The 24,914-nt window shown below is 42.3% G+C and overlaps 2 protein-coding genes and 1 pseudogene across 2 annotated transcripts in view; 1 reads left to right on the forward strand and 2 right to left on the reverse strand.

The window, feature by feature from the left end:
* The first annotated feature begins 1,666 nt into the window (after window positions 1–1,666).
* NSUN5 (NOP2/Sun RNA methyltransferase family member 5) lies at window positions 1,667–9,804 on the forward strand. The gene is made up of 11 exons (XM_011371534.2): window positions 1,667–1,828; window positions 1,911–2,030; window positions 2,509–2,683; window positions 2,774–2,882; window positions 7,211–7,349; window positions 7,438–7,553; window positions 7,810–7,988; window positions 8,184–8,394; window positions 8,475–8,615; window positions 8,684–8,797; window positions 8,925–9,804. Coding segments are annotated over exons 1-11 (1,398 nt in total). The 5' UTR covers window positions 1,667–1,735; the 3' UTR covers window positions 8,926–9,804.
* The window catches only part of LOC105299687 (nuclear envelope pore membrane protein POM 121C-like), a 30,848-nt gene continuing 14,991 nt past the window's right edge, over window positions 9,058–24,914 (reverse strand). Inside the window, exons 6-13 of the mRNA XM_011371533.2 lie at window positions 18,249–18,340; window positions 17,539–17,612; window positions 16,924–17,048; window positions 16,695–16,797; window positions 16,269–16,445; window positions 13,449–15,104; window positions 11,691–11,813; window positions 9,058–11,296 (exon numbers count right to left, since the gene is read on the reverse strand). Coding sequence (XP_011369835.2) covers window positions 11,199–11,296; window positions 11,691–11,813; window positions 13,449–15,104; window positions 16,269–16,445; window positions 16,695–16,797; window positions 16,924–17,048; window positions 17,539–17,612; window positions 18,249–18,340 — 2,448 coding nt within the window. The 3' untranslated portion in view covers window positions 9,058–11,198. The remainder of the gene's footprint in view (window positions 11,297–11,690; window positions 11,814–13,448; window positions 15,105–16,268; window positions 16,446–16,694; window positions 16,798–16,923; window positions 17,049–17,538; window positions 17,613–18,248; window positions 18,341–24,914) is intronic.
* Window positions 24,704–24,822, reverse strand: LOC111746556 (annotated as a pseudogene).

Below are 24,914 nucleotides of genomic sequence, written 5' to 3' on the forward strand. Positions count from 1 at the left end.
GGGCCTCAGATGGGAGGGACTTGCAGGAGATCCCAGGACAGGAGAGGGAATTTGAGGTATTTATTTTCCTGGTTTCCTGCCTGCTGGGTTATGGGATGGCAGCTTTCCTATACTAGACTCCTGGCAGGTGGCCCTCTCCTTCTGTCACTCCTCCCTTGTTCCTCAAGCCTGGTCTTTCTCCCAAACACCCATAACGCTAATCATGAAAAAAAAAACAAAAAACCATCAAATTCTAATAGAGGGACGTTCTGCAAAACACTAACCAGAACTCAAAACCATCACTGTCATCAAAAACATGGAAAGTCTGAGAAACTATGAAGGCCGAGAGGAACCATAGGAGACATGACAACTGAATGTACTGTAATATCTTAGATGAGATTCTGGGACAGAAAAAGGACATTGGCTAAAAAACTAAGGAAATCTGAATAAACTGTGGATTTGCATTAACATTGGTACACCTGTTACCTACTCGAAGCAGGAGGGACTGTTTTAGGATGGGTCACAACCAGTTGTCCAGCACCACATCAATTTATGTTCTATTCATTCAACAGATATTATGTCCTTGTTTTGAGAAACACTGGTCCACCTGATAAAGATGAGTGCTAAGAGAGACAAAGGTTTACCCTCATGGAGCTAGCTGGGGAGATGGAATAAATCATAATCATATATAATAGGTGCTATGAAGAAAATAAAATAGAGGATGTGATTTGATGTCGGGGATGAGGAGGGGTTCCACTAAAAGATCACTTATGAACTAACTTGGAGCTACGGAAGGAGTTGGTTAAACCTTTAGACTACTTAGCAATTTTAATGTAGACTGGAGTCAACCCTCTTGCAAAATGCTTGAAAACATGCTGTTAGCAATACGAAGAACATATGGGCTGGATACTCTAGCCCACAGAGGCCTGTATACCAGAATGCTTGAGATACACGTGTACATAATAACCTATTATGAACCAGTAATTACATGGGTGCTGGGGACACAGACAACTACTGCACAATCCCTGTCCTCTCAAGGGTCAGGCTGGGGAAACACTCTTATAAATGAATCATTACAATAAATACATGAAAGGTTAACCATTTGGAAACAAAGTTAGAGCCCTTCCTCACATCATGTGCCAAACTTAATTCTAAACTTATTTAATATTTAAGTGTGAAAAAAAATGAAGCCATAGTGATTTCTACATTGTAAGTGTGAAAGGGTTTCCAAATGTGACACCAAAGGCAAAAATCATTAAAGGAAAAATTTTAAAAATGAAAACACCATGTTGTCCAAAGCAACTATTAACGACATTAAAAAGCAACAATAAATGAGGAAAAAATGGCAATACTTAAGACAAGAGTATATGATGTTAATATATAAAGGGTACTAAGCGTAAGATGGTATAAGAGTGCGTGAAAGACACTGACATGTTATAAAGAATACAAATGACCAATAAACATAGTCAATCTCAATAGAAATTAAATTAAAACAGCAGTAAAATCTCACTGCCTATCAGATTGGCAAAGATTAAAAGAAAAAAACGAAGAGCTACCAAGAAGTGGAGAAATATGCTCCCAGCGTCAACCTCCTCACCCTAACAGGGGACTGAACCGACCGACACACGCCTTGGGGAACTCTGATTAGCACGGGAGCTTCCGGGTCCGGAACCTCCGTGCCCTTTGACCCCGGAAGTTCAGGCGCAGAACCGAGAGCGCTTCGCGACAGAGCTGTAAAGGCAACTGGGAGCGGAGCATGGCGCTGTATTCGGCGGCGGCGGCTGTGCTGGCGGGCGTGGAGAGTCGCCAGGGTTCCATCAAAGGGTTGGTGTACGCCAGCAGATTCCAGGTAGCGGGGATCCGGCCCGGGCGTGGGGGATTAGCTTGGGCCCCGCCCCGCTCTCAGCTTGTGCCCTGTTGGCCGTGCGCAGAACGTGAAGCAGCTGTACGCGCTGGTGTGCGAGACGCAACGCTATGCCGCCGTGCTGGATGCCGTGATCGCCAGCGCCGGCCTCCTCCGTGCCGAGAAGCTGCGGCCTCATCTGGCCAAGGTGATGGGCTGAGTAGGGTGGGGCGGGGCAGGGCAGTGAGCCCCTTCTAACTTTGTACCGACTCCATACGCCTCACTATGTGACGTTAGTTGTTCCTCTGAAATGAGGACAAGCAACCCCTTGCTGAGTTATTAATTGGGGTAGGATGAAAATGCTTTAATTTCGTGCCTAAAAAAGAACAAAAGTACGAAGCAGCATTGGCAGGGACTCTTTAGGTAAAACAGAAGGGTGATGTTGACGAGGAGGGATGAGATCCATAGCTCTGCTAGTGAGCAGCCATGTGGAAATGGTTCAGGACTGAGAAGCAAGACATCAGGTTCAAATCCTGATTTGCCGTTAATTTTGTGTGTTATTGGACAAGGACCTCACTATTACCTGTTAAGTGTCTGGACAGGTGGTCTGTTTAGCCTTTCCTGTTACAACACTATGGCATTTGAAGGTATTAATGCTTAGGGTTTTTTCGTTTTTCCATCCCCAGGTGCTAGTGTATGAATTGTTGTTGGGAAGAGGCTTTAGAGGGGGCGGGGGCCGATGGAAGCCTTTGCTCAACCGGCACCAGGCAAGGCTTAAGGCTGAATTGGCCCGGCTCAAGGTTCATCGAGGTGTGAGTCGGAATGAGGACTTATTGGAAGTAGGATGCAGGCCTGGCCCAGGTAAGCTGAGTTGTGGCGGTGGTGGGTAGCCATCAAGCCCTTGGAGGAGAGGGCCATGTACCTGTCCACTCACGGCTGATTGCTTCCTAGCCTCCCAGGTGCCTCGATTTGTGCGAGTGAACACTCTCAAGACCTGCTCTGATGATACAATCGATTATTTCAAGAGACAAGGTTTTTCTTACCAGGGTCGAGCTTCAAGGTGAGCTTAGGACCCTGCCTGGCTGCCTTCATCCAGGGAGGTACCAGGGGACACTGGGGAAACATAGGAAGTAGAAAGGCTGGTGGTTTTGACTCCCGTTTTCTATTTTTACAGCAGTTTCTATATTCTCTTCCAAGACTTGTCTTCTTTCATCCCTTAAACATTGACTGTCCTGGGAGTCCCTTAAACATTGTTCTAATGTATCTCTCAGTATCTTCTCTAGTTCAAACTCCTACTTCTCATTATTCCCATCTCCCAGTCTCTACTTCTCTCTCATGTTCTTACTCTCAGGCTCATATCAGTGTTTCACAATTGCCACATGTGGGAAACTGAATCCTCCTTCTGAACTTTGCACCATTTTTTTGTTGTTGTTAAAGCACGTTTATTCAGAATTCAAGATTAAAAAGTAATCCTTCCAAAAAATATACTTAAACAAGTTATTGGATTATTTTGCAGCATTCTTTTTTTAAACTGAGGTATAACTTACATTAGTTTCAAGTGTACAATGTAATGATTTGATATTGCATATCAAATATATTGTATATATTGCAAAATGATTACTACACCCTCCACCACACACTTAAAAATTATCTTTCTCGTGATGCGAACTTTTAAAATTTACTCTTAGCACCTTTCGACTGCTATTACATCCTCGTGACTTATTTTATAATTGGAAATTTGTACTTTTTGACCCCCTTCACCCATTTTGCCACCCCTCCCTCCACAAATGTGTTCTTTGTATGTGTGAGCTCAGATTCCACATATAAGTGAGATCATATATTTGTCTTTATCTGACTTATTTCACTTGGAATAATGTCCTCAGGGTCAGTCTACGTTGTCTCAAATGGCAAGATTTCATTATTTTTTATGGCTGAATGATATTCCACTGTGAACACAAGCCACTGTCCTCTGACCTTTTTTTTCCCCCTTTATTTTAGTATGCTCTGGGCCATAGAATAAGGTCTTGGGAATGATCAGCATGGTATCTTCATGGTCTGGTTCCAGAGGTACTAGCACCTCTTTCTGAGCAGGGAAATAATTTAAGATTGGACATGGTTTCCTTTGAATATCAGGTCCTGTGCCTGAGGGCATTAAAAATAGTAACTCTCCCTCCTCATTCCCTGCCACAGTAAAATAACCCTGTATTTTCAGGGTCCTTGTCCTGCCCCTTCTCTAAGCTCACAGTACAGTATTTGTTTTAGAAACCCCATCTGCGAGGTTTTCAGTGACTCAGAATGCTCTACTGCCTTTAAGAAAAATTGAAATACACTCCTGCTGTGCCCACTTCCTCCCTCACAACTCTTGCCTGTGTTTGTTTGGATCCCTAACCCCCAGAACCACACTTTTGAGATGGACACACAGTCTATAAACCTCAGGATAACTTGTCATGATGCAGATTTCAGGCAAAATAAATGTTTTAATTAACAATGAAAAAAAATATTCTACTGTGTGTGTGTACACATACCACATTTTCTTTATTTCATTGATGGACATAAAATGTCTTGGCTATTGTAAATAACGCTGCAGTGAACATAGGGGTGCTGTATCTTTTTGAATTAGTATTTTCATTTCCTTTAGATAAAAACTCATAGTGAAATTGCTGGATCACTTGGTAGTTCTGCTTTTAATTTTTTGAGGAACCTCCATACTGTTTCCCACAGTGGCTGCACCATTTACATTTCCACCAGCAGTGCACAAGGGTTCCCTTTTCTTCACATCCTTGTTGATAAGTCCCATTGTGACAGGTGTGAAGTGATATCTCATTGTGGCTTTGATTTGCATTTTCCTGATGATTAATGATGTTGAGCATCTTTCCATGTACCTGTTGGCCATCTGTATGTCTTCAGAAAAATGTCTGTTCAAATCTTCTGCCTATTTTTAAGTTGAATTGTTTTTTGCTATTGAGTTTTATGAGTTCTTTGTATATTTTGATATTATCCTTATCAGATATGACTTGTAAATGTTTTCTTCAGTAGGTTGCCTTTTCATTTTGATAGTTTCCTTTGCTGTGCAGCAGCTTTTTAGTTTGATATAGTCCCACTTGTTTATTTTTGCTTTTGTTGCCTTTGCTTTTGGTGTCAAACCCAAATCATTGCCAAGACCAATGTTAAGGAGCTTACTGCCTGTGTTTTCTTCTAGGAGTTTTATGGTTTCTGGTCTTACATTTAAGTCTTTAATCCATTTTGAGTGGAATTTGGGGTATGGTATAAGAGAGTGGTCCAGTTTCATTCTTTTGCATGTGGCTGTCCAGTTTTCCCAACACCATTTATTGAAGAGACTATCCTTTCTCCATTATATAGTCTTGGCTCCTTTGTCACAAATTGATCATATGTGTGTGGGTTTATTTCTAGGCTCTCTATTCTGTTCCATTGATCTATGTGTTTTTTGTTTTTTGTTTTTTTTACTTTTTTGATTACTATAGCCTTGTAGTATAGTTTGAAATTAGGGAATATGACGCTTCTAGCTTTATTCTTTCTGAATATTTCTTTAGCTATTTGGGTTTTTTGTGGCTTCATATAAATTTTAGGATGGTTTGTTCTATTTCTATGAAAAATGTCATTGAAATTTGATAGAGATTGCTTTGAATCATGAGCTTAAAATATTTTTCCATTTATTTGTGTCTTCAATTTCTTTCATTAATAGTTTTCAGTGTACAGGTCAGGCCTTTCACCTCCTTGGTTAAATTTATTCTGAGGCATTTTATTCTTTTTGATGCACTTGTAAATGAGATTTAAAAAAATTTTCTCCTGATAGTTCATTTTTAGTGCATTGAAATGCAACATATTTTTACATATTGATTTTGTATCCTGCAGCTTTACTGATTTTTGTTTACTAGTTCTAAGAGTTTTTTTGGTGGAGTCTTTTGGGTTTTCTATATATATGTCACTACTTTTATTTCTTTTTTTGCCTAATTGCTCTGGCTTCGACTTCCAGTACTGTGTTGAATAAAGTGGCCTTGTCTTGTTCCTGGTCTTAGAGGAAAAGCTTTCAGCTTTTCATCATTATGTTAGTTGTGGGATGGTCCTATATGGCCTTTGTTATGTTGAGGTATGTTCCCTCTATACCAACTTTGTTTAGTTTTTGTCATAAATGGATGTTGAATTTTGTCAAATGCTTTTTCTGCATCTGTTGATATGATTTTTATCTTTTAATGTATCACATTGATTTGTTGAACCATCCTTGCATCTTTGAACTTTGTATTTCCTGCATTTCCTCTTTTAACCTAACAGATATTACAGTTATGCACTCAGTTGGTCAAACCAGAAACTGAGTCATCCTAGATGCTTTCCTCCTCTCCCTCATCATTCACTACTCTGACTTCGGCATCTTTCTCAAATCCACTCCTTTTCATCCTCCTGGACATTACCTATTCATCATTTCCTATCATGATTAGCAGAAGAATCTCCTAATTTGGTTGGCCCTAGAAAATTCTGAAACGTAGTCTGATGCATTACTCCCCTGCCGAAAACCCTTTCTTCGCTCTCCATTGTGCTGTGCACCCTGCTTTCTCTTCAAGCCCATCTGCCATGGCACTCCCACAGTGCTTCTCTCTGCCCTGATGCTTCTCCGCTTCCTGGACTCACTCCTTGTTCTGTCCTTTGACAACTCTGCCTCTGCTCTTTCCCTTTCCCTTGTGTTTTAGATGTTCCTCCTTTGTCTCTTTCTAGCATGTTGCTTGGAGACCAGGGTAGTAGAGAATGGCTGTGTTTAGGTTTGAATTCCAGCTCTGCCATTTGATAGCTTTCTGAACTAAGACATTATTCTTTAGGACTGTTTCTATGGGGGTCAGGTGGAGTGGACAGTGCTTCTTTGCATAGTGAATATTGCCTTCACTCCAGCTCATGTAACTAAATCCTCATCCATCAGGAATCAGCTCAGCACTCAACCTCCCTGCAGCCCCCTTCACCCTCCAACCCTCCCCAAAGTAGTAATCTCTCCTGAGGTTAAGTTTTAGCAGCAATGGCTGACATATTATTGAGTACCTAACTTGTGCCATATATTTTTCTGAGTATTTTACATGGATCAACTTATTTAATCCTCACAACTACCATTTTTCAGAATTGCAAACAGGCTGAGATGAAGGCACTTTCCCATGCTCTCACCACTGGTAAATGGCTGAGGTGGGATCTTGAAACCAGTCTTGCCTGAGAACACATTCTCTTAACTGCTGCCTGTTATATCACCCTGTTTATTTCTGCTGCATAGCAGTCTTAAATATTTGTTGCATGAATGAACAGTTAAAGTGAGGTAACGTGAAATGCCCAGCCTGGTGCCTGGCATGGAAGAATTCTGAAAATGGTGAATGAATAGTTCTTATTCTCTGGCAGCCTGGAGGACCTAAGGGCCCTCAGAGGGAAGTGTTTTCTTCTGGATCCCTTGTTGCCAGAGCTGCTTGTGTTTCCTGCCCAAACAGATCTGCATGAACATCCACTGTACCAAGCTGGTCACCTCATTCTACAAGACAAGGTAGGGAAGGTGGGTAGAAGAGGGAAGAATGTTTGGGAGTGATGGACCTGGAGTCTCTTCACCCAGCAATTATGTTCTGCCCCACCAGGCTAGCTGTCTCCCAGCCATGCTGCTGGCTCCGCCCCCAGGTTCCCATGTCATCGATGCGTGTGCTGCCCCAGGCAATAAAACCAGTCACTTGGCTGCTCTTCTGAAGAACCAAGGGTGAGTGCCATGGTCAGACAGAGGAAGGGAATAAGGTCTGATCCTATACTTGTTAAGAAGAAATCAGGAACTCATTATTCCAATAGGACTGAAGGCTGAAAGGAAGATTTTCCTTTAAGTAGTTCTGGACCTAGGATAGTTCACAGTATAGCCCCAAGCTAAGCTTCCCAGTAGGTTGCAGGTGTGAGATGTGAATCCCTTAGCCCCTGCAGGCCATTTACATGTTATTTTACCTCAACTCTGCCCTCTTCCCTAGGAAGATCTTTGCCTTTGACCTAGATGCTAAACGGCTGGCATCTATGGCTACTCTCCTGGCTCGGGCTGGAGTCTCTTGCTGCCAGCTAGCAGAGGAGGACTTCCTGGCAGTCTCACCCTCAGACCAGCGTTATCGTCAGGTCCAGTACATCTTGCTGGATCCTTCTTGTAGCGGCTCTGGTGAGATGAGAAATCGTGGCCGAGGGACCCCATTGATCCAGAGAAGCAACCTTAGAGCAGAAGAGGTTGCAATTCATTTTGACCTTGGGTTTAGTTCTGACTCAAATCATCTTGTAACCCTGGGCAAATGTTCTCATCTGTAAAGTGGGGATTTCAGTATGAAATAAAGCGTCTCTAATTAAGTCTCTTCTTTAGGTATGCTGACCAGAAAGCTGGAGGAGTCTGGGGCAGGTACACCTAGCAAGAAACGCTTGCATGCCCTGGCAGGGTTCCAGCAGCGCGCTCTGTGCCATGCGCTCACTTTCCCCTCCCTGCAGCGTCTTGTCTACTCCACATGTTCCCTTTGTCAAGAGGAGAATGAAGATGTGGTCCAGGATGCCCTGCAGCAGAGCTCAGGAACCTTCAGGTAGTGGGGTTTCTCCCAGGGTCTTGGGAATAGAGGCTGCTTTGTTTTACCTAGAAGTCTTTGCAAATTCTTCTCCGCAGGCTAGCTCCTGTTCTACCCTCATGGCCCCATCGAGGCCTTAGCACTTTTCCAGGGGCCGAACACTGCCTCCGGGCCTCCCCTGAGACCACACTCACTGGTGGCTTCTTCATTGCTGTACTAGAACGGGTAGAGGAACCAAGGTGAGTTGGGGACCTAGTGGAAAGATGCTGAAAGACTGAGACACATCTAACTTGTACTTTTCTTCTAGCTCAGTCTCACAGGCCAAAGAATCGGCACCAGAGCTTAGACCCAGCCCAGCCCCAAAGAGAAAGAGGAGGCGGTCTAAAGCAGCAGCTCCTCCTAATACGCTGTCTTGCATATAGTAAGTACTCAAAGCTTTGACTTCTTGGGTGGGAGGAAAGGAAGACACTAGTCCTCCCCTCAGCTTAGCCTTGGGCCCTCAGCCCCAGTTTTGTTTTTGAAAGGTTCTCTTCTTTTTATTTTTATAGGAAGGAAACTAGTAACCCTGTTTCTCCAGCTGGAAAGACACTGGATTTCCGAGTCCTCTGGGTCCCTTCCCAGCGCGGTGTTCTTGCTGGTGAGAGAAGTGCTGCCCACAAAAATAAAAGGCAGGACATGGTCTACAATAGATCACAGTTCTTTTTTTTAATTCTTAATGACATAAGCAAGGAGAAAAATCTCACATTCATACTAAAAATTCCAACTAGACTCACAGGAATTAAGTATTTGTAATGGAAAGTCCCAGCCTCCCGTTCCTGTCCAGTGCACGTACATGTACACATACACACTCACACACTCATACTCAGGCGTGCCAGGACACCCTCTTCAGGGAGTTCCTGGACCAACTGTCCTGCCTGTGGCACTGAGGTAAACTAGCTCAGAGTACTAAAACTAAGAGGGTCTACCTTACTTAAGGTATAGGTAGAAGCTTGATTTCTAGGCCCGTGCCCCACCCCACCCCTCCAATCCTAATACGTATTTGGGACTTGAGGTTCAGGCCCCCTCTTCAGCTCCACAGACAGTTAAGTATTAACAGAGCTCTTCTTGGGGTTAGGGAGGAACAGTCCCCTGCCACAAAACATTCAACCTCAGTCACGAAGGGGGCAGAAGGACTAGTTAATCTAATGTCACATTATTTATAAAGTAAGAATTACATTTTTGTATAATGTGTCCGGAAGGAGCTCTAGTCCCTCAGGAAAGCTGCCTGGGACAGCACTTGAGCCTCTTCTTCACACAGGCATAACTTAACTATACAGGCTAATTCCTAGTCAATAGCATTTATACTTAACCACCTCAATGAACCAAGCTTGAAGGAATTTAAAAGGCAATTTAGCTTAAATACAAAAATAAATTTATTTTGTTAAAAAATGTTTAAATATTTTTTCTTTTAATTTAGACATACGCATTCATACTTCTCCCAAAGATGGGCATGGCAGCAAGGCTCCTGGGCCTGGGGTATGTGGTTTTGGAAGAAAGGAAGAAAAGGGGGAGGGTTGGACATGCTGTTGGGAAGGGAAAAAAAAAAACTAAGTATGGGTCATTAATTTAGGTTTTCTAACATGTAACTAGGGGTGATCTAGCCTCCTGTGAGGTCAGGAAGGTGGGAGACACACAGCAGAGAGAAGAGGTCTTTGCTTCCCCTTGGCCCCATCCTCCTGGGCTGCCAGCCCTTAAAAGTCAAACACCATTTGAAAATCTAGGAGTCGGCACTTGTAGCCATAAAGTGGTGCTACTTTCCACATTCAATTAGCTTAAGTCCTAGAAACTTGAAACAGTTAAGTCCGGCACTACCAACATGCCGCCACTCATACAATTCGATTCTTCCTCCAAACTCGATTCAAAGAGCAATAGACATAAGCATCAGACAAAGTAACACAGGACAAGGCTTTAAACATACAATCCTGGAGAGGCAGACGTGCCCAATGAGGCCAGCAGGGAGCTTGAGCGAGGAGGCAGCTGAAAGCAGCAGTGGGCATCCTGCCTGCTTCCAAGAGTTTCCCTCTGTGGAGCAAGGGATCACCCCTAGATCTGCCAGGCTAACAGTCTTGAGCCACCAAGCTTTTAGGGGCCAAACTGGCAGGTTTGGGAATTAAACACTGACTCAGACTTGGCAGGAGGAAGTGGAACAGCAGAAGCAGCACCCACTGGGATCTCCAAGGCAAAGCTAGATTCAAGATCATTTAAAAAGGAATAGATCCTACAAAGAACCAGTGAGGGACAAAGCAGCAAGAAATGGGGAAATAGTCCCCTAAAGGGACCAGAGGAGAACCACCTTTTATAGCCAAGCCAAGCAAGGTAAAGCTTTAGGGATAATCCATTTCCCCCAATCCCATCAAATGCATACCAGAGGTGCAAGTGGGCAGGGCTCTCCCTCCTACCCTCTGGCAAAGATGGCTTGGGGGTGGGGGGGTAGGTAGGAAGAAGGGAGGCCCCCTGGCTAAGCTTATACACTAAACAAGTCAGGGAAGTGGACGATATGTACAGCTGTTTCTTTAGTTCTCTCCAGCCAACTGTTCAAGTAAAGGATCAGGCTTTTGCCCTGCCACATCCTACCACCCTCTCCCCCAGGAGGCCTGAGGCTTCTGCTTCCTCCAGGAGAGGGAATTGGCTGCCAGGGCTGCTACTACCTCCTCGGTGGCTGAAGCCAGAGGTCTCGGGTAGGTTTGCCTTAAGGAACTAGACAAGTCAGAGGCTCTTGCTAACAGATGCTGAGGTCCAGATTTGGGCAAGGGGTGGGGGGAATGAAGGGCAAGGGACAAAGGCTACTTCTTGCGGGTGTGCTGTCTTCGAGCCTGCAGTCGCTGTCGAGCCCCTGGGGTCTTGGATCCTGCACCAATGGAAAATGAAGGGGCCGCCGATCCTGGAAAGATTCAACAAGATCTCATCAGAGCATCTGCTACCTGAGAACACTTCTTTGGGTGCCCCAATCTCCACAGAAAGTTGGGCCAGCAGAACTCTGAGTACTTGAATAGGGCTTCTGCTGTATCAACTGCATTTGAGGAGGAGCCTATTAAATGGCAAAACGCCAAAATCATAGTCTGGGAGAAGCCCAAGAAGGCATTTTTACATGGCTTCCCAGTATCCTGGGAAATTCTGCCCCAGATGGTTCCTCTCTGATCTCTGCTGCCAACTCCTAATATGGGTTGTGTGGGACTCCCAGCCAGGCCACATCTTTCTCATGCTTATGACCCTGATGTTCCCCAGAGGGCCTCAGCCAGGAACCTGCCACTCCATCCCACCCCACCCCCTCTTACCGAAATGTCCGACTCCAACAAAGCCTTGGGTGGGTGTTGAGGATGCCCCAAAGGGGAGGCTGCTGCCCGATGTGCCCACCCCAGGGGCAGGGGTGTTCTGACCAAAGGTAGGTGTGGAGGTGCCTAGAATGAAGAGAGCAGAGAACTGTAGAGACTAGGCCATTGAGCAGAGGGCATCAAAGCAGATGGTAATGAACCTTGGGAGGTCTGCTCTCTGTAGGGGCACTCCGCACAGGACACCTTAGCCCTGGACCACTGGTTCATCCATTATATGGAGTTGTACAGGGTAATTAACACCTGGTGTTCCAGGTGAGCCTGCCCGTCTCCCACTGAACGTCCTGCGACAAAGAAAAAGCCCCTTTGTGTTGCCTTCTTGCCACCCAAGGAGTATAGCTTCTGCATTCCCTTGGCTACCACAGCACCACAGAGGGGGACAGTCAGTGGGTCCCCCACCTCCCAGCTTGATCAGGTCACTTCCCTTCTATCAAGACTAATCACATTATGCCTCTTCTCTCTGTTTACCTGTCCACTCCCCTCCAGAAACCTGGGCCTCTCACCAAATTCACCATCACTTGGGAGGCTCCACCCTGTTGGTCCCCTGATCTGCCCATGGGGCCCACTGGAACTCAGTCATCAGCAAACTCTCTTGCCCTCAGTGAATCCCGCCACCCAATACTGACACTGCTTTCCCTAGAGCACCTCTCGGGGAAGGCTGCATTCTGTCTCATGTGCACTTGTCTTGATCGATGTGGGGTAGGTATCTTGCTCCCTGAGGCCCTCACCTTGACAATCTTTTCTTCTCCCCAACCTCCACCACCCATTCCTACAGTCACACCTTGCTCTAGCTCCTAAATCTTAACTGCAAGTATTGCAGTCTTTCAGCTCAGCTGTTTCTAGCACTCCTGCATTTCCTTAACCTCACCAAGACCTCTAAGTCCATTGCCCCTCCTGTTATACTTGCCTGAGTTTAAGCAAGTTGGGTTTTACCAGCTATCCATTTATTTTAGATCTACACTTCAATGACTAAATGTTTCTGGAGGAAAAAAGACACAACACTGCTAAATGGCTTCACTTTAAATTCATAACCACCATTTGCCAACCCTCAAAACTGCCCGGCAATTATATTACAATTATATTCCTTTTTTATGCTCCAAAATGACTATTTCACGAGGCCCTCTCCTATTTCACCCTAATCCACCCCCTGAAGACCTCTCATATTTAATCAAGAAAACAGAAGTTATCAATATCAAAACTTGTAATTCATCTTCCACGTGGCAAATAAGATAACTTCAAATCCAAACATTTAACCTTGGCAATGAATGATTTTCAATTCTGACAACCTCTCAACCTATTTTTATACCATTTCCATTTTTAAACTTCTAGCCACATTTTGCTTTTCTCTGTTCATGAACATACCAAGCTTGTTTCTGCCTTTGGGCCCTTGTGCTAAATAAATAGCCCTCTTCCTGTAACGCTTTCTCACACACTTACCCACCCATACTCACAACCCCTTTTGTCACAGATATAGTCCTGGCTTAAATTGATTTCCTCAGAAAGGCCTTCCTTGACTACATAAATAACTCCTCCACAGTCAGTATTACATATTTTACTTTATCAAGACATTTATCGCTACCTGACATTGTATTTATCTATTTAATGTCTGTCTCTTCACCACCATTATGTAAACTAAAGAGTGGAGACTGTGCTGGCACTTACAACAAGGCCTGGCACAGAAACCAAGTCAATTCCTAATCTCACCTCCAAACACAGGTTTGCTCTCAGGTGCGTTGGCCACATTGAAGGCAAAGGGTGTGCTCTGGCTGGGTGCACCCAAGCTGTTCTGACTCAAGCATCCCCCAAAGGGGGTTGTGCTTCCAGTGGTCCCGCTCTGTCCTCCAAAGCTGAATGATCCAGAAGTGGAGCTGGTGCCTGGGGTAGCCACATTGATCCCAAAGCCCCCACCACCAGCTGGGGCTGCTGAGCTCCCAAATGTGAAGGGTGATGGTGTTGTGCTGCCAAACATTGAGCTACTGGTCCCGCTGCTAGTGGTCTGGGTTGTAGCTCCAAAGCCAGAGGTGGTGGCTGCACCAAAAGAGAAAACAGGTGTGGTGCTGCCAAAGGCTGGCTGAGTGCTGGCAGGCGTGCCAAAGGCAGAGGCTGTGGATTTCAAACCACCAAAAGCTGTCTGCGCAGTGCTGCCGAAGACTGGCTGGGCCGGGGCTGGTGCTGGAGTTGCAGTTAGGGCTGGGGCCGCAGAGTTTCCAAAAGTGAAAGAGCTGCCAAAGCTGGGGGTAAGGGTTGGCTTGGTAGCCCCCTGCTGTTGCCCATCAGTGGCCCCAAATGCAGGCTGGGGGTTGGATCCTGGATACGATGGGAGAGGGGCCTTGGTGCTTGAGCCAAAGAGAATGTTGAATGCTGGGGTGGTAGTGCTACTGAATGTCAGCGTAGGTTGGCTGGTGGTGACTGGGGCTGAAGCTGTAAGAGTGCTGCCAAAACCACTAAAGCCAGTGGTGCTGCTGCTGCTGGTGGCTGTCGGCACAGCACTAGGTAGGGACTGGCAAAAGGTGGTGACTGCTGTTGAACTAGGCATAGAAGGCGGCTTGCCAAATTGAAATATGGAGCCCATGGCTGGCGTAAAGCTGGCACCAGAGGCAGAGGGAGTCCCAAACAGAAAAGGCTGGGAGGTGGAAGTGGTGGTGCCAGTCATGCTGCTCATGGCGCTGGTCACACTGCTCACACCAAAGCCGAAGGCAGGCTTCGAAGCTGAGTCTGCAGAGGTGCTGGCTGTGGTCATGGACACTATTGTTGTGGTGGCACTGGCCTGGCCAGTGAAGAGAGGGGCACCTGTGGTTGTGCCTGGAGTAGTTGTTTGATTGAAGGAGAAGGGAGTTGACAGGGGCACAGATGTAGGTGGCCCTATGCTGCCAAAGATAGGCTTGAAAGTGACAGATGAGGTGCTAGTAGTTGTGGGGAGGGCAGAGCTGGAAGATGCTGTGGTTGTGACCTTCGAAGGACTAGATGGTAATGGGCTCTCATTCTCACTTTTAGGTGGGTCCACAAAAATGGGCTTGAATGTGGGAGATGCCGAAGATACAGCAGGAGCTGCAGAGGCAGAAGGGTTAGCAGGTGGGGTGCTCAGCATTCCCAACAGAATACTTTGCTTGGGGGTGGGGGATGGGGCAGACAGGGCTTGAGATTTAGCAGATGTTTCAGCCTGAGGTGCCAGAGGTGACTTGGTAGTGTCACTGACTGGTATTGTGGAAGAAGCAGGGGTCAGCCCCAGGAAAGTGACCGTGGATTTGGAGTCTGAAGAGGTGCCTAGAAGGGGCGCTGACTGTGAAGAGCCAAGAGGGCCTAGAAGGCCGGGTGTCTTCGGAGGCGAATGGGCCACAGTGGCTGTCACTCCAGCAGATTCTGGGAAGAAGAGCAGAGAAAGTAAGTTCTGAATACTTCAGATGTGGCGGTATTCAATTGCTTTTGTATCCTCCCTGTGCCCGCACAATGCTAGGGATTCAAGAGTCAGTCAACAAATATAACTAAACCTATACCACAGGCCCTTATTCATTCCTTAAAATCAAGGAAATGTACATTATTTCTACCTTCCACAAATCATAAGGAAGACAGAAGGGATAAAAACTTGGCTTAATTGGGGTTAAATGTGTAGAAACTAAGGAATAGCCAATCACCTGAACTCAAGTCCAGTTAATTACCTAGATACACCTTACTATCTAAAAAGATTTACTATATTTGCCTACCATGTACTAAGTACAAGTGTAGAGCTTATAACCATGAATGGGATAATTTCTGTCCTTGAGTCCTGGGACTGATAGCTAGGCTGATAGCTAACATATACTACTATATGATAAAGTGCAATAACAGGACTGTGTATATATGCAGTGCCATGAAGGCATGTGGCTGGAACAATCAACAGACCCTTGGAAACCTAGAGGGAAAAGTAATTAATATTATCTTGTGCCTGTGATCTAAAAGCATGTGACAAGACATCTTAACCATGTGATCACATTTACACTTTGGTGACACCTCATGAAGCAAGTATTATTTTCATTTTACAGATGATGACAGCAAGGCTAAAAGCAGCTAAGAAACTAGGTTTCAAATTAAGAGCCGTCTGACTACCAAAATTAAGGTGCCTTCTCCAGCTTTAAGTGTTCCAGCTCCCCTTCCCTAAAATTTCCTGATTGGAGAATCCTGAAGCACTTAAGCTTGCTCCAACACAGATTTGGTCAGCCAGAGGAGGTTTAACCCTTACAGTTTCCAGCAACTGACAGGCATGATGCTTTTACTGCAATCTCAACAAAGGTTGATATCATTATATGCTCTAAGCAGGGGTCCTCAACCCCTGGGCCACGGATACTGGTCTGTTAGGAACTGGGCCACAAAGCAGGAAGTGGCGGGCGAGTGAGCGAAACTTCATCTGTATTTGCAGTAGCTCCCCAGCACTATCATCACCACCTCAGCTCCACCTCAGATCATCAGGCATTAGATTCTCATAGGAGCACTGGTCCCCTGGTACTAAAAAGGTTGAGGACGGCTGCTAAAGGAAGCTTTCCCACTCACCTGAGAAGGATGGCAGGCCCGGGGAATTCTGCATCTTCCTCAAGCTCTCCAACAGTGGGTTAGTGCTTGGGGCTGGGAGGGAGGTTGGGGAGGAAGCAGTCCCAGTAACAGGCAGGGTAAAAGTAAAAGAAGGCTGAGTGGTAGGTGGGTTCTCAGTGACAGAGTTTGAGGCAGCATCTAAGGAAGAAAAAGAAGATTCAATTGTCCTCCCTAGTTTGGGAATTCTTTCCAGTGGCATATTGTAGAGCACGGGGATGCTCAGGGTCTCAATATAACTCATTTAGAAATGTTTTCCCTCAATCTCAGTGCTCATTGTTCTTCATATTCCATTGAAGACCCTAATGGATCTCTCAGATGAAAAAGACGAAAATAAAACCAAAGGAAACAAATCCTCTCTGGAGTATGAAATTGATCTGTATTCCTTACCAGTCTTATCCTCCAAGACCTTGTTAAACCATTGTAATGAAGCTTTCTTTTCCAAGTCTAGGTCTTCAGCAGTGATTGAATAACCGAGCTGGGGAGGTGGAGGCTACCCAAGAGAAAAAGGAGAAGTCAAAGCAATCAGAAGACTCTGGAAGAAATCTGCATTTAGCCTTCCTAAGACTTAGAAAAACTAAACTGAGGTAGGTGGGGAGGTAGACAGATAAGATCATACCAAGGTCAGCTGGTCCCCTCGCCTGGACGGCAGCAGCTGAATCTTCCGTTTACGCTGCCCAGAGTTGCCAGGTGTAGATGGGGAATTCCATGAGTTCTGTTTCTTGCATGCGGTTGTATCTACGACTAAAAAAAGAAAGATAGACTTTGTTTTCTTCCTCCCCACTTCCAGAAATGGATAGGTTATGTCTATCTACCTGGTTTTTAACACTAAATTTTCACTGGGTGTCTCTGAAGATTCTATCTTCCATGGTTTGGGCTCTTGAATGATGTTTGTAAGATTATTTCTAATAGTCAAGAGGATATAAAGAAGAGAATTACTCCAGATGCATGCATACAACTGCTGGACAATAATTCCTGGAGTGTTCAGAGATACCTCAACCTAAGCTCATCCCTATACCACAGTTACCATGGATTATACTGTATTTGTTTATGTCACCATTCTCCCTTACTGGACTATAAGCCTCTGAAGGACAGGAACTTCTATCTCTGTAATCTACCAGGCCCTTTACACAGCAACGCTGAAAGCATGTTTTTGAATAGGTGGTAGTCTATACATCCTCCATAAACACTTCTACCACTGTTATAAGCCACTCTTAAGTGTTTATCAACTTACCCTTTTCTCCCTGGGGCTCCTTATCTGTTACTAATGGAGTTGAAGAACTAGAATGATGAGAAAGTTCCTCTTCTCTGTAAAAAAACAAACAAACAGAGAACTAGGTTTAGAAAGATTTCCTAACAAAAAATATTGGATAACTTATACCCTCCTAACTACCACTGGCCGAAGTCTAGAACCACCATGATCTGAGATCTCAGTTTGCCAGGACAAAAAATAAAAAAAGTCAAAAGAAAAATCCCACAGAAATGAAGGAAGATAGTTTATGGAAACCATAGAGAAGACTCTGTCTTAAAACAAGCACAAAACAATTATCTTCAAAACCTAATTACAACCCATCAAGCTTCTGGGAGTTCTAGTCACAGACCTGGTCCCAAAGAGAGTGGGATTCTAGTTGATTGTAGGTACTTAGAGGGTCAGCTGGAGTCAAGAACATGAAGTCTACTGCCTGCTGACATTATGCACTGTTCATTCTGTGTAGCCTCTACTCTTACACCCTGATCACTCATGCAGAATAAGGAAGAGAACTAGAGATCCCTACAGCCAGTACACGTAAATAAATGTAAGAGATGAGGGCAGTTCAGGTAAGTACTTCACTGTCCTAGATGTTAATTTATGTGATTCTCCAGTGTTGCAGAAAGCGTAAGAGCCCAGTAAAATTTCTTCCTTTCTTGTCCTCTCATGAAGCCACACAGCAAATCACTGATTACCTTATTTTCTTTGCTGGCCTCTCTGGTGTCTGGGAGCGGGATGAGGCTGGGCTGGAGAAGGGTGATGAACTGGGACCACTTCTCTTCCATAGCTAAAAGTCAAACAAAAGTAACGTGACTGATGTAGCTGATAGTTTAGCATTCAACCTTCAATATAATTTTATGGTTCTTTTCATCACTACATATGAAGTCTCCTTTCAAGTTACTAAAAAATATTTCTTTGAGGAGAAAGACACCTGAAAAGAAAGTCAATTGCCCATATTAACTATGAGATAAAAGTCTGAAAAAGTAATGAAATGCTAAATAAAAAATATAGAAGGAATGAATGTATTTTGCATGTATTAAAGGGTGGAATGTTACATTCAGTAATGGTTGAGCAAAATTAATTTATATTTAGATAACAAATATGAATTTATTTATATGTACTTTGATAAAAGTAAATTAAGAAACTGTTCTAGTGAAGATAAGCCAGTAAATTAAGTCTTGCTTTCATAAAATTTTCAGTTTCACTTAATTTTATAGTAAAAAATAGGCTAATAATATTTATTACTTTTACATCTACAGTATTTATTGTTATATTATCCATATATGTCTCTTATGCCAAGAAGAGTCGCTTAATAGCAAAAAGTGTTTCCATCACGACCTCCTTCAAAGGGGCCTAGCAACAAAGTAACTGACAAAGAGCAAGCACTCTGCAAATAAAACTTTAGCCTAATTACAAAGTTACTAAACAATCACGTTTTTTCCTATTGAGGCACTTCTTTCTAGTGATTTCTTTGTAATGGTTGCATCACATAAACACAAACAGGGAAACAACAATGCTTAAAAAAAGTCTGAAAGAAAAAGAAGGTTTTAAAATCAAAAACAGGTGGTAAAACAGTAGATCAGTTCCATAAGACTAATACTAGGAAATCAAAGGCTCAGAATAAGCTTGAGAAAAATGCTGAAATCCATAAGTTGTTTTTTTTTTTTTTTTTAAATGTTACTCTCAGGTAAAAAACAGGAAAGGACAGTCATTTGGGGGAAAAAAATGCTTGGGTCTCACACCTTGCATTTTTAACACTGCCAAAGGTGATTCCAATGTTTTGCCAGGGTTCAACACTTAGGAGGAAAAATATTCTCTCTCTACTTCATACACTGTACCTATACAATCTAGATGTAATAACCTTTTACATGTAAAAAGTGAAACAAAAGAACTATAAAAAAATAGATGAGTTGTTAAATAATATGGAGTAGGGAAAAGACTATGTTAGAAACAAAAGAAAGCTGAAAGAATGTTACATAAAAACTAAGAACCTCTCTATATAAAAATATTGCCATGTGAGAAGGAGACTTTACTATATATCCTTTGCACCATTTGAATTTTCAACCATACTAATGTTTCCATAAAATAGAAATAAAGTTTATGTGGGCAGGAAACAAATGAACAAAACAAAAACCATAAATAGAACAAAAAGCAAATATTTTCAATTAAAGTGTTAAGAGTTAATATCCTTAACATGTCAAAATGGAAAACATGCAACTTCATATAAATATAATGAACATGTCAAACGAAAAGTGGGCAAAAAAATTACAAGGCAAGTCAGAAAAAGAAATAATCTATGTATCTGGCAGTCAATTTAGTTCTGCACTTCAATTCAATTTTTATTTGCTGAGTTCTACTTCATATACCTTTATACTTTACAAAGAATGTAAAAATAAAAATAAGCAAGACTATTCCTATCAAGTAATTTATGGGAGACCACTTAGGAATAACCATATGCTGTAGGTGTAAAGAAAGGAAAGAAAGGGAGGGAGGAAGGAAGGAAGGAAGGACGGACGGAAAGAAAGAAAGAAAGAAATTTATAATCTGGAAGAGGTTGGTACATAAATTGACTCTAATAGCCAAAAGATAAAACAGGTCTCTAAAAAGGAGACCAAGAAGAAAGAGATTATGCTTTTTGGTTAGTTGTCAATAGAAGATAAAGGTGACATGTGAGATGCTCCATAATTTGATAAACACTTCAAGAAAGACAAACCTTTATAGGTTTACAGTGGGATGGACGCTTCATTCCAGATGGAGAACAGAAGGGAAGGGAAGGAAGTAGGGAAATACTAGGTGCTCTTAGGAGATAATATTCTGGTTTGGCTTAAATATAAACTATAAATAAAAGAATAAGGGACTGGGTATTAGAAATGCAAGCTAGGGGTATGAACTTTTGAAGGCCAGGGTAAACAGCCTACTATGGAAAATGACAAGTCTTGTAAGGCACATGGAGGTATCAATGTCATGCACAAAGAGGTAGAACAGTTTACTTTTTATACCTGGTACTAGCCTAACATTTGTAATGATTTTATAATATCAAAGCTACAACTTCTAGTTTTGGTAGCTGAGATTTGAGTATTTACAAGTGTTCCTCTGGAAAAACACAATTAAGTCAAATATCTATACTACCACTTGCACCAGATCTATATTGATTACTGGGGATATTTACTACTTCAGTACACATTTCTTTCAAAGAGAAGCTTCAACATAAATAAAGCTTCAACATAAATAACTTCTATGTTACTTTAATCTCCCCTTCCTAAGGCCTACATCTGAGAACTTTCATATATTCAAATATCACACAACAAGTGAGGGCTGGTAACTACTTACAATAGAACAGTTAGCAGCTATTAGAATCACTAAGTGTATTTCTTGTAGTAGGTCACAAGCTCCACCAGGAGTGAGGGTGCTTTAGAACAAAATCTGACGATGTTTTAAGCAATGGCTGACTGTGTTGTTTTAGACCAACCCTCCTGGTGAGGATAAGTAAAAAGTGCTGAAGAATATATAAAATACATCTCTTTGAAGGTATGGCAGTATGAAGGGCTATCAAAGACAGTGAGACATTGTAGAGACCAGAGAAAAGGTACCAAGAGGTGAGCCCCACAGTTAGATCTACTTTTTCCTTCATGGTGATTGCCAATTCCAAAAGTAAAAGCTACTGAAAAAAACTTCTGGCAGTCTCTTAGCCCTGAAAGACAAAAACTGGAATTCAGTGCTTTCTAAAGAAGAGGAGCGCTAAAAAACATTTCGGGCTTTTTGCTGGGATCCTGAAGGCTACATACTAGGATATAAGGCAAATCAAAAACAAACCAGCCTTCCTAAGAACTGACAACCTACTCAGAATCATGTTAATTCCAACTGGACAGAGGTAATCTGCTCCTACTATAGCTGCCTGACAGGGGCAAAAGTAAAACCTCTCTGGAAGAAGATACTATCATTCAGAGCTTCAGGTCACATTTCTCCTCAAATATCTGAGAGAGAAACAAAAGAACAGAAGAATCAAGTATATAAAAAGATATTTAATCAGTAACGAATAAAAAAAGAGCTAACATCAGAAAGAGACCACGGAAAATTCAAATGCCAGAGTTATTGAACAAAACTTTAGAATAACTGTTTATTATAAGAATTTAAATGACAAAATAGAGAATTTTGGCAGATAAACAGTCACTATAAAAAAGAATAAGTGAAATACAATGAAATAAAAGAATACAATGGACAGATCCTCAGAGTGACATAAGCATCATGGCAGAGTGAGAAGATCTCTTGGTTTCAACCCTTAAAGTTACAAGTTAGACAACTATAATTCAACAAAAGGTCACCTGCTCAATACACAAATAAATTCGAGAGATCCACACACTGAGACATATGAAGACAGGCATACTGAACAAGCAAGGGAGACAGACAGGATGGAGGAAGGACAGAGGTAGGAGCCACAGATGCAATCTGACATTCACCGCAGCCCCAGCTGTCTCAGTAGTGGGGAAGGAGTTGTGTAGCAACCCTCGCATGGCAGCACAGAGGGCTGGACGGGCAGAAAGAGCATTCTGGACTGAGTGGCCGGTGCTTACTGTGGCTAAACCCAGTGACAAAGGTAGAGATGCAATACAGCCATTATCAGGGAGAGAACAAAACCACAGATGCTCATACCTGCCTCCCTGCCCTTCCTGACCCCCGTTATGGCAGCTGGGACACCTCGGAGAGTACAGAGCAGCTGACAGCCTCTGGTTACAGGAGGCAGTGCCAGGAATTCACAGGGCCGTAGACCCACCACTCGCCACATCCCACCACTGGAGGTAATACCCTGAGACCACGGTGACCTGGTCACAGAGGGGATGCCCACCTCCTCAGGGAACACAGAACATTTCCATAGTAAATAGAAGCAGGAAATGGAAACTCTTGTTCATATTAGGGTATTATAACAAAGGTTAAGGAGGGAAAAAGCATTAAAAAGAAGAGTAACTTCTGCAATTTGGAATTGAATGAAAGCATAAAAAGGGTTATTGTGACAACAAAAACATAAAAGAGGAAGGAGAAAATAACTGAACTTCCACAATGAATGAAGATAAGATGCAACCAAAATAAAAAAGGACTATTCTGAAACTTTGTTTACATAAACCTAATGGTAACCACAAAACAAAAATCTAGAGCTGAGACATGTAACCCGCTCTTCCTACCCCTCCCCCGCCAAAAAAAAAGGAAAACAGTAAAAAAATCATAGAAAACTACCAAACTAAAAAGCAGACAGAAACACAAAGGAAAAGAATCAATGGAGATACAGAATAACCAGAAAACAAAAGATAAAATGACTACAGTAAGTCCTCATACATCAATGATCACCCTACATGTAAATGAACTGAACTCACCAATCAAAAGGCACAGAGTAGTACAATGGATTAAGAAACAAGACCCAACAATGTTGCCATCAGAAAACTCATCTCATCTACAAAAACAGAGGCTTAAGCAAATGACATTCAGAGAAAAGCAGGTGTAGCCAAACTTTTAGCAGACAAAATAGATTTTGAGATTAAAAAAAGGTAACAAGAGACAAAGATGGGCATTTTATAATGATAAAGGGAATAATTTCTCAGGAAGACATAACATTTATCAATATATATGCACCTAATCTGGGAGCGTGAAAACATATAAAGCAATTAATAACAAGCCTAAAGGGAGAAGTTGACAAAAATACAATTACAGTAGTGGACCTGAATACCCCATTGACTGCAATGGATAGAATCATACAAACGGAACGCCAATAAGGAACTATCGACCTTAAATGACACATTAGATCAAGTGGACATAATTGATATTTACAGAGCTTACCATCCCAAAACAACAGAATATACATTCGCTTCAAGTGCATATGGAACATTCTCAAGAACAGACCATATGTTGGGGCACAAAAGTTGTCTCAATAAATTTCAGAAGACTGAAATCATACCAAGCACACTTTCAGACTACAACACTAGGAAACTGGAAATTAACTACAAGAAAGCTGGGAAAACCATAAATATGTGGAGATTAAACAACACATTACTGAACAACTATTAGGTCAAAGAAGAAATGAGACCAAAAGATATACAGAGACAAGTGAAAATGGCAATACAACATATTGAAAATTTTGGGATGCAGCAAAAACAGTAGTACCACGAGGGAAGTTTATACCATTACAGGCCTATCTCAATAAATAAGAAAAATCTCAAATAAACAATCTAAAACTATACCTTAAGGAAGTAGAAAAGAAAAATGAAGCCCTAAGTCAGTAAAAGGAAGGACATTATAAAAATTAGAGTAGAATTAAAGAGAGAACAAAAAGACAATAGAAGTTACGATGGACACCACAGAAATACTAAAGACTATATTAAGAATATTATGAAAGGCTAAACAAAATTCAACAGCCTAGAAGAAATAGACAACTTCTTAGGAATCAAAATAGAATGATCAATAGTAAGAAAGTTAAAAACAGTAATAAAAAACTTCCCAAAAAACAAAAGTGCAGGACCAGATGGCTTCACTAGTGAATTCTACCTAACATTCAAAGAAAATTTAATACCTATCCTTCTCAAACTCTTACAAAAAATTGAAGAGGCATTATTTCCTAACTCATTTTATGAGGCCAACATTACCCTGATATCAAAACCTAGCAAGGACAACACAAAAAAAGAAAATCACAGGCCAATATCTACGACGAATACAGACGCAAAAATTCTAAACAAAATACTAGCAAACTGAATACATAAACGATTACACATCACAATCAAGTGGGGTTCAATATAGATACATAAAGATGGTTCAACATATGCAAATCAATGTGATATACATTAACAAAATAAAGGATAAAACTCATATGATCATGTCAATTGATGTAGCAAAAGATAAAAAAATATCAACATACAAAAATCTGTTGCATTTCTATATGCTAAGAAAGAAATATCAGAAAAAGAAATTAAAAAAAAAATCCATTTGCAATTGCAACAAAAAAGATAAAATACCTAGGAGTAAACTAAAGGAAGTAAAAGACCTATACACTGAAAACTGTAAGACACTGTTTTTATTTTTTTTTGTTTTTTAGGCAAGGCAACCTTTGGTTGACCTCACAGATTGCAAGGACCTTGTCAGTTTACAAGCCCTTATTTTTTATTTTTTATACCTACAGCACCTAGTCTTCCTAGGTGGTCTCCCATCCAAGTACTAACCAGGCCTGACCCTGCTTAGCTTCTAAGATCAGACGGGATCTGGCTTGTTCAGGGTGGCATGGCCGTAGAAGACATTGTTGAAAGAAACTAAAGACACAAAGAAATGGAAAAAAATTCCATGCTCATGGATTAGAAAAATCAACATAGTTAATTGTTGATTGC

This window comes from Pteropus vampyrus, unplaced genomic scaffold (assembly GCF_000151845.1).
Source record: "Pteropus vampyrus isolate Shadow unplaced genomic scaffold, Pvam_2.0 Scaffold193, whole genome shotgun sequence".
NCBI lineage: Eukaryota > Metazoa > Chordata > Mammalia > Chiroptera > Pteropodidae > Pteropus > Pteropus vampyrus.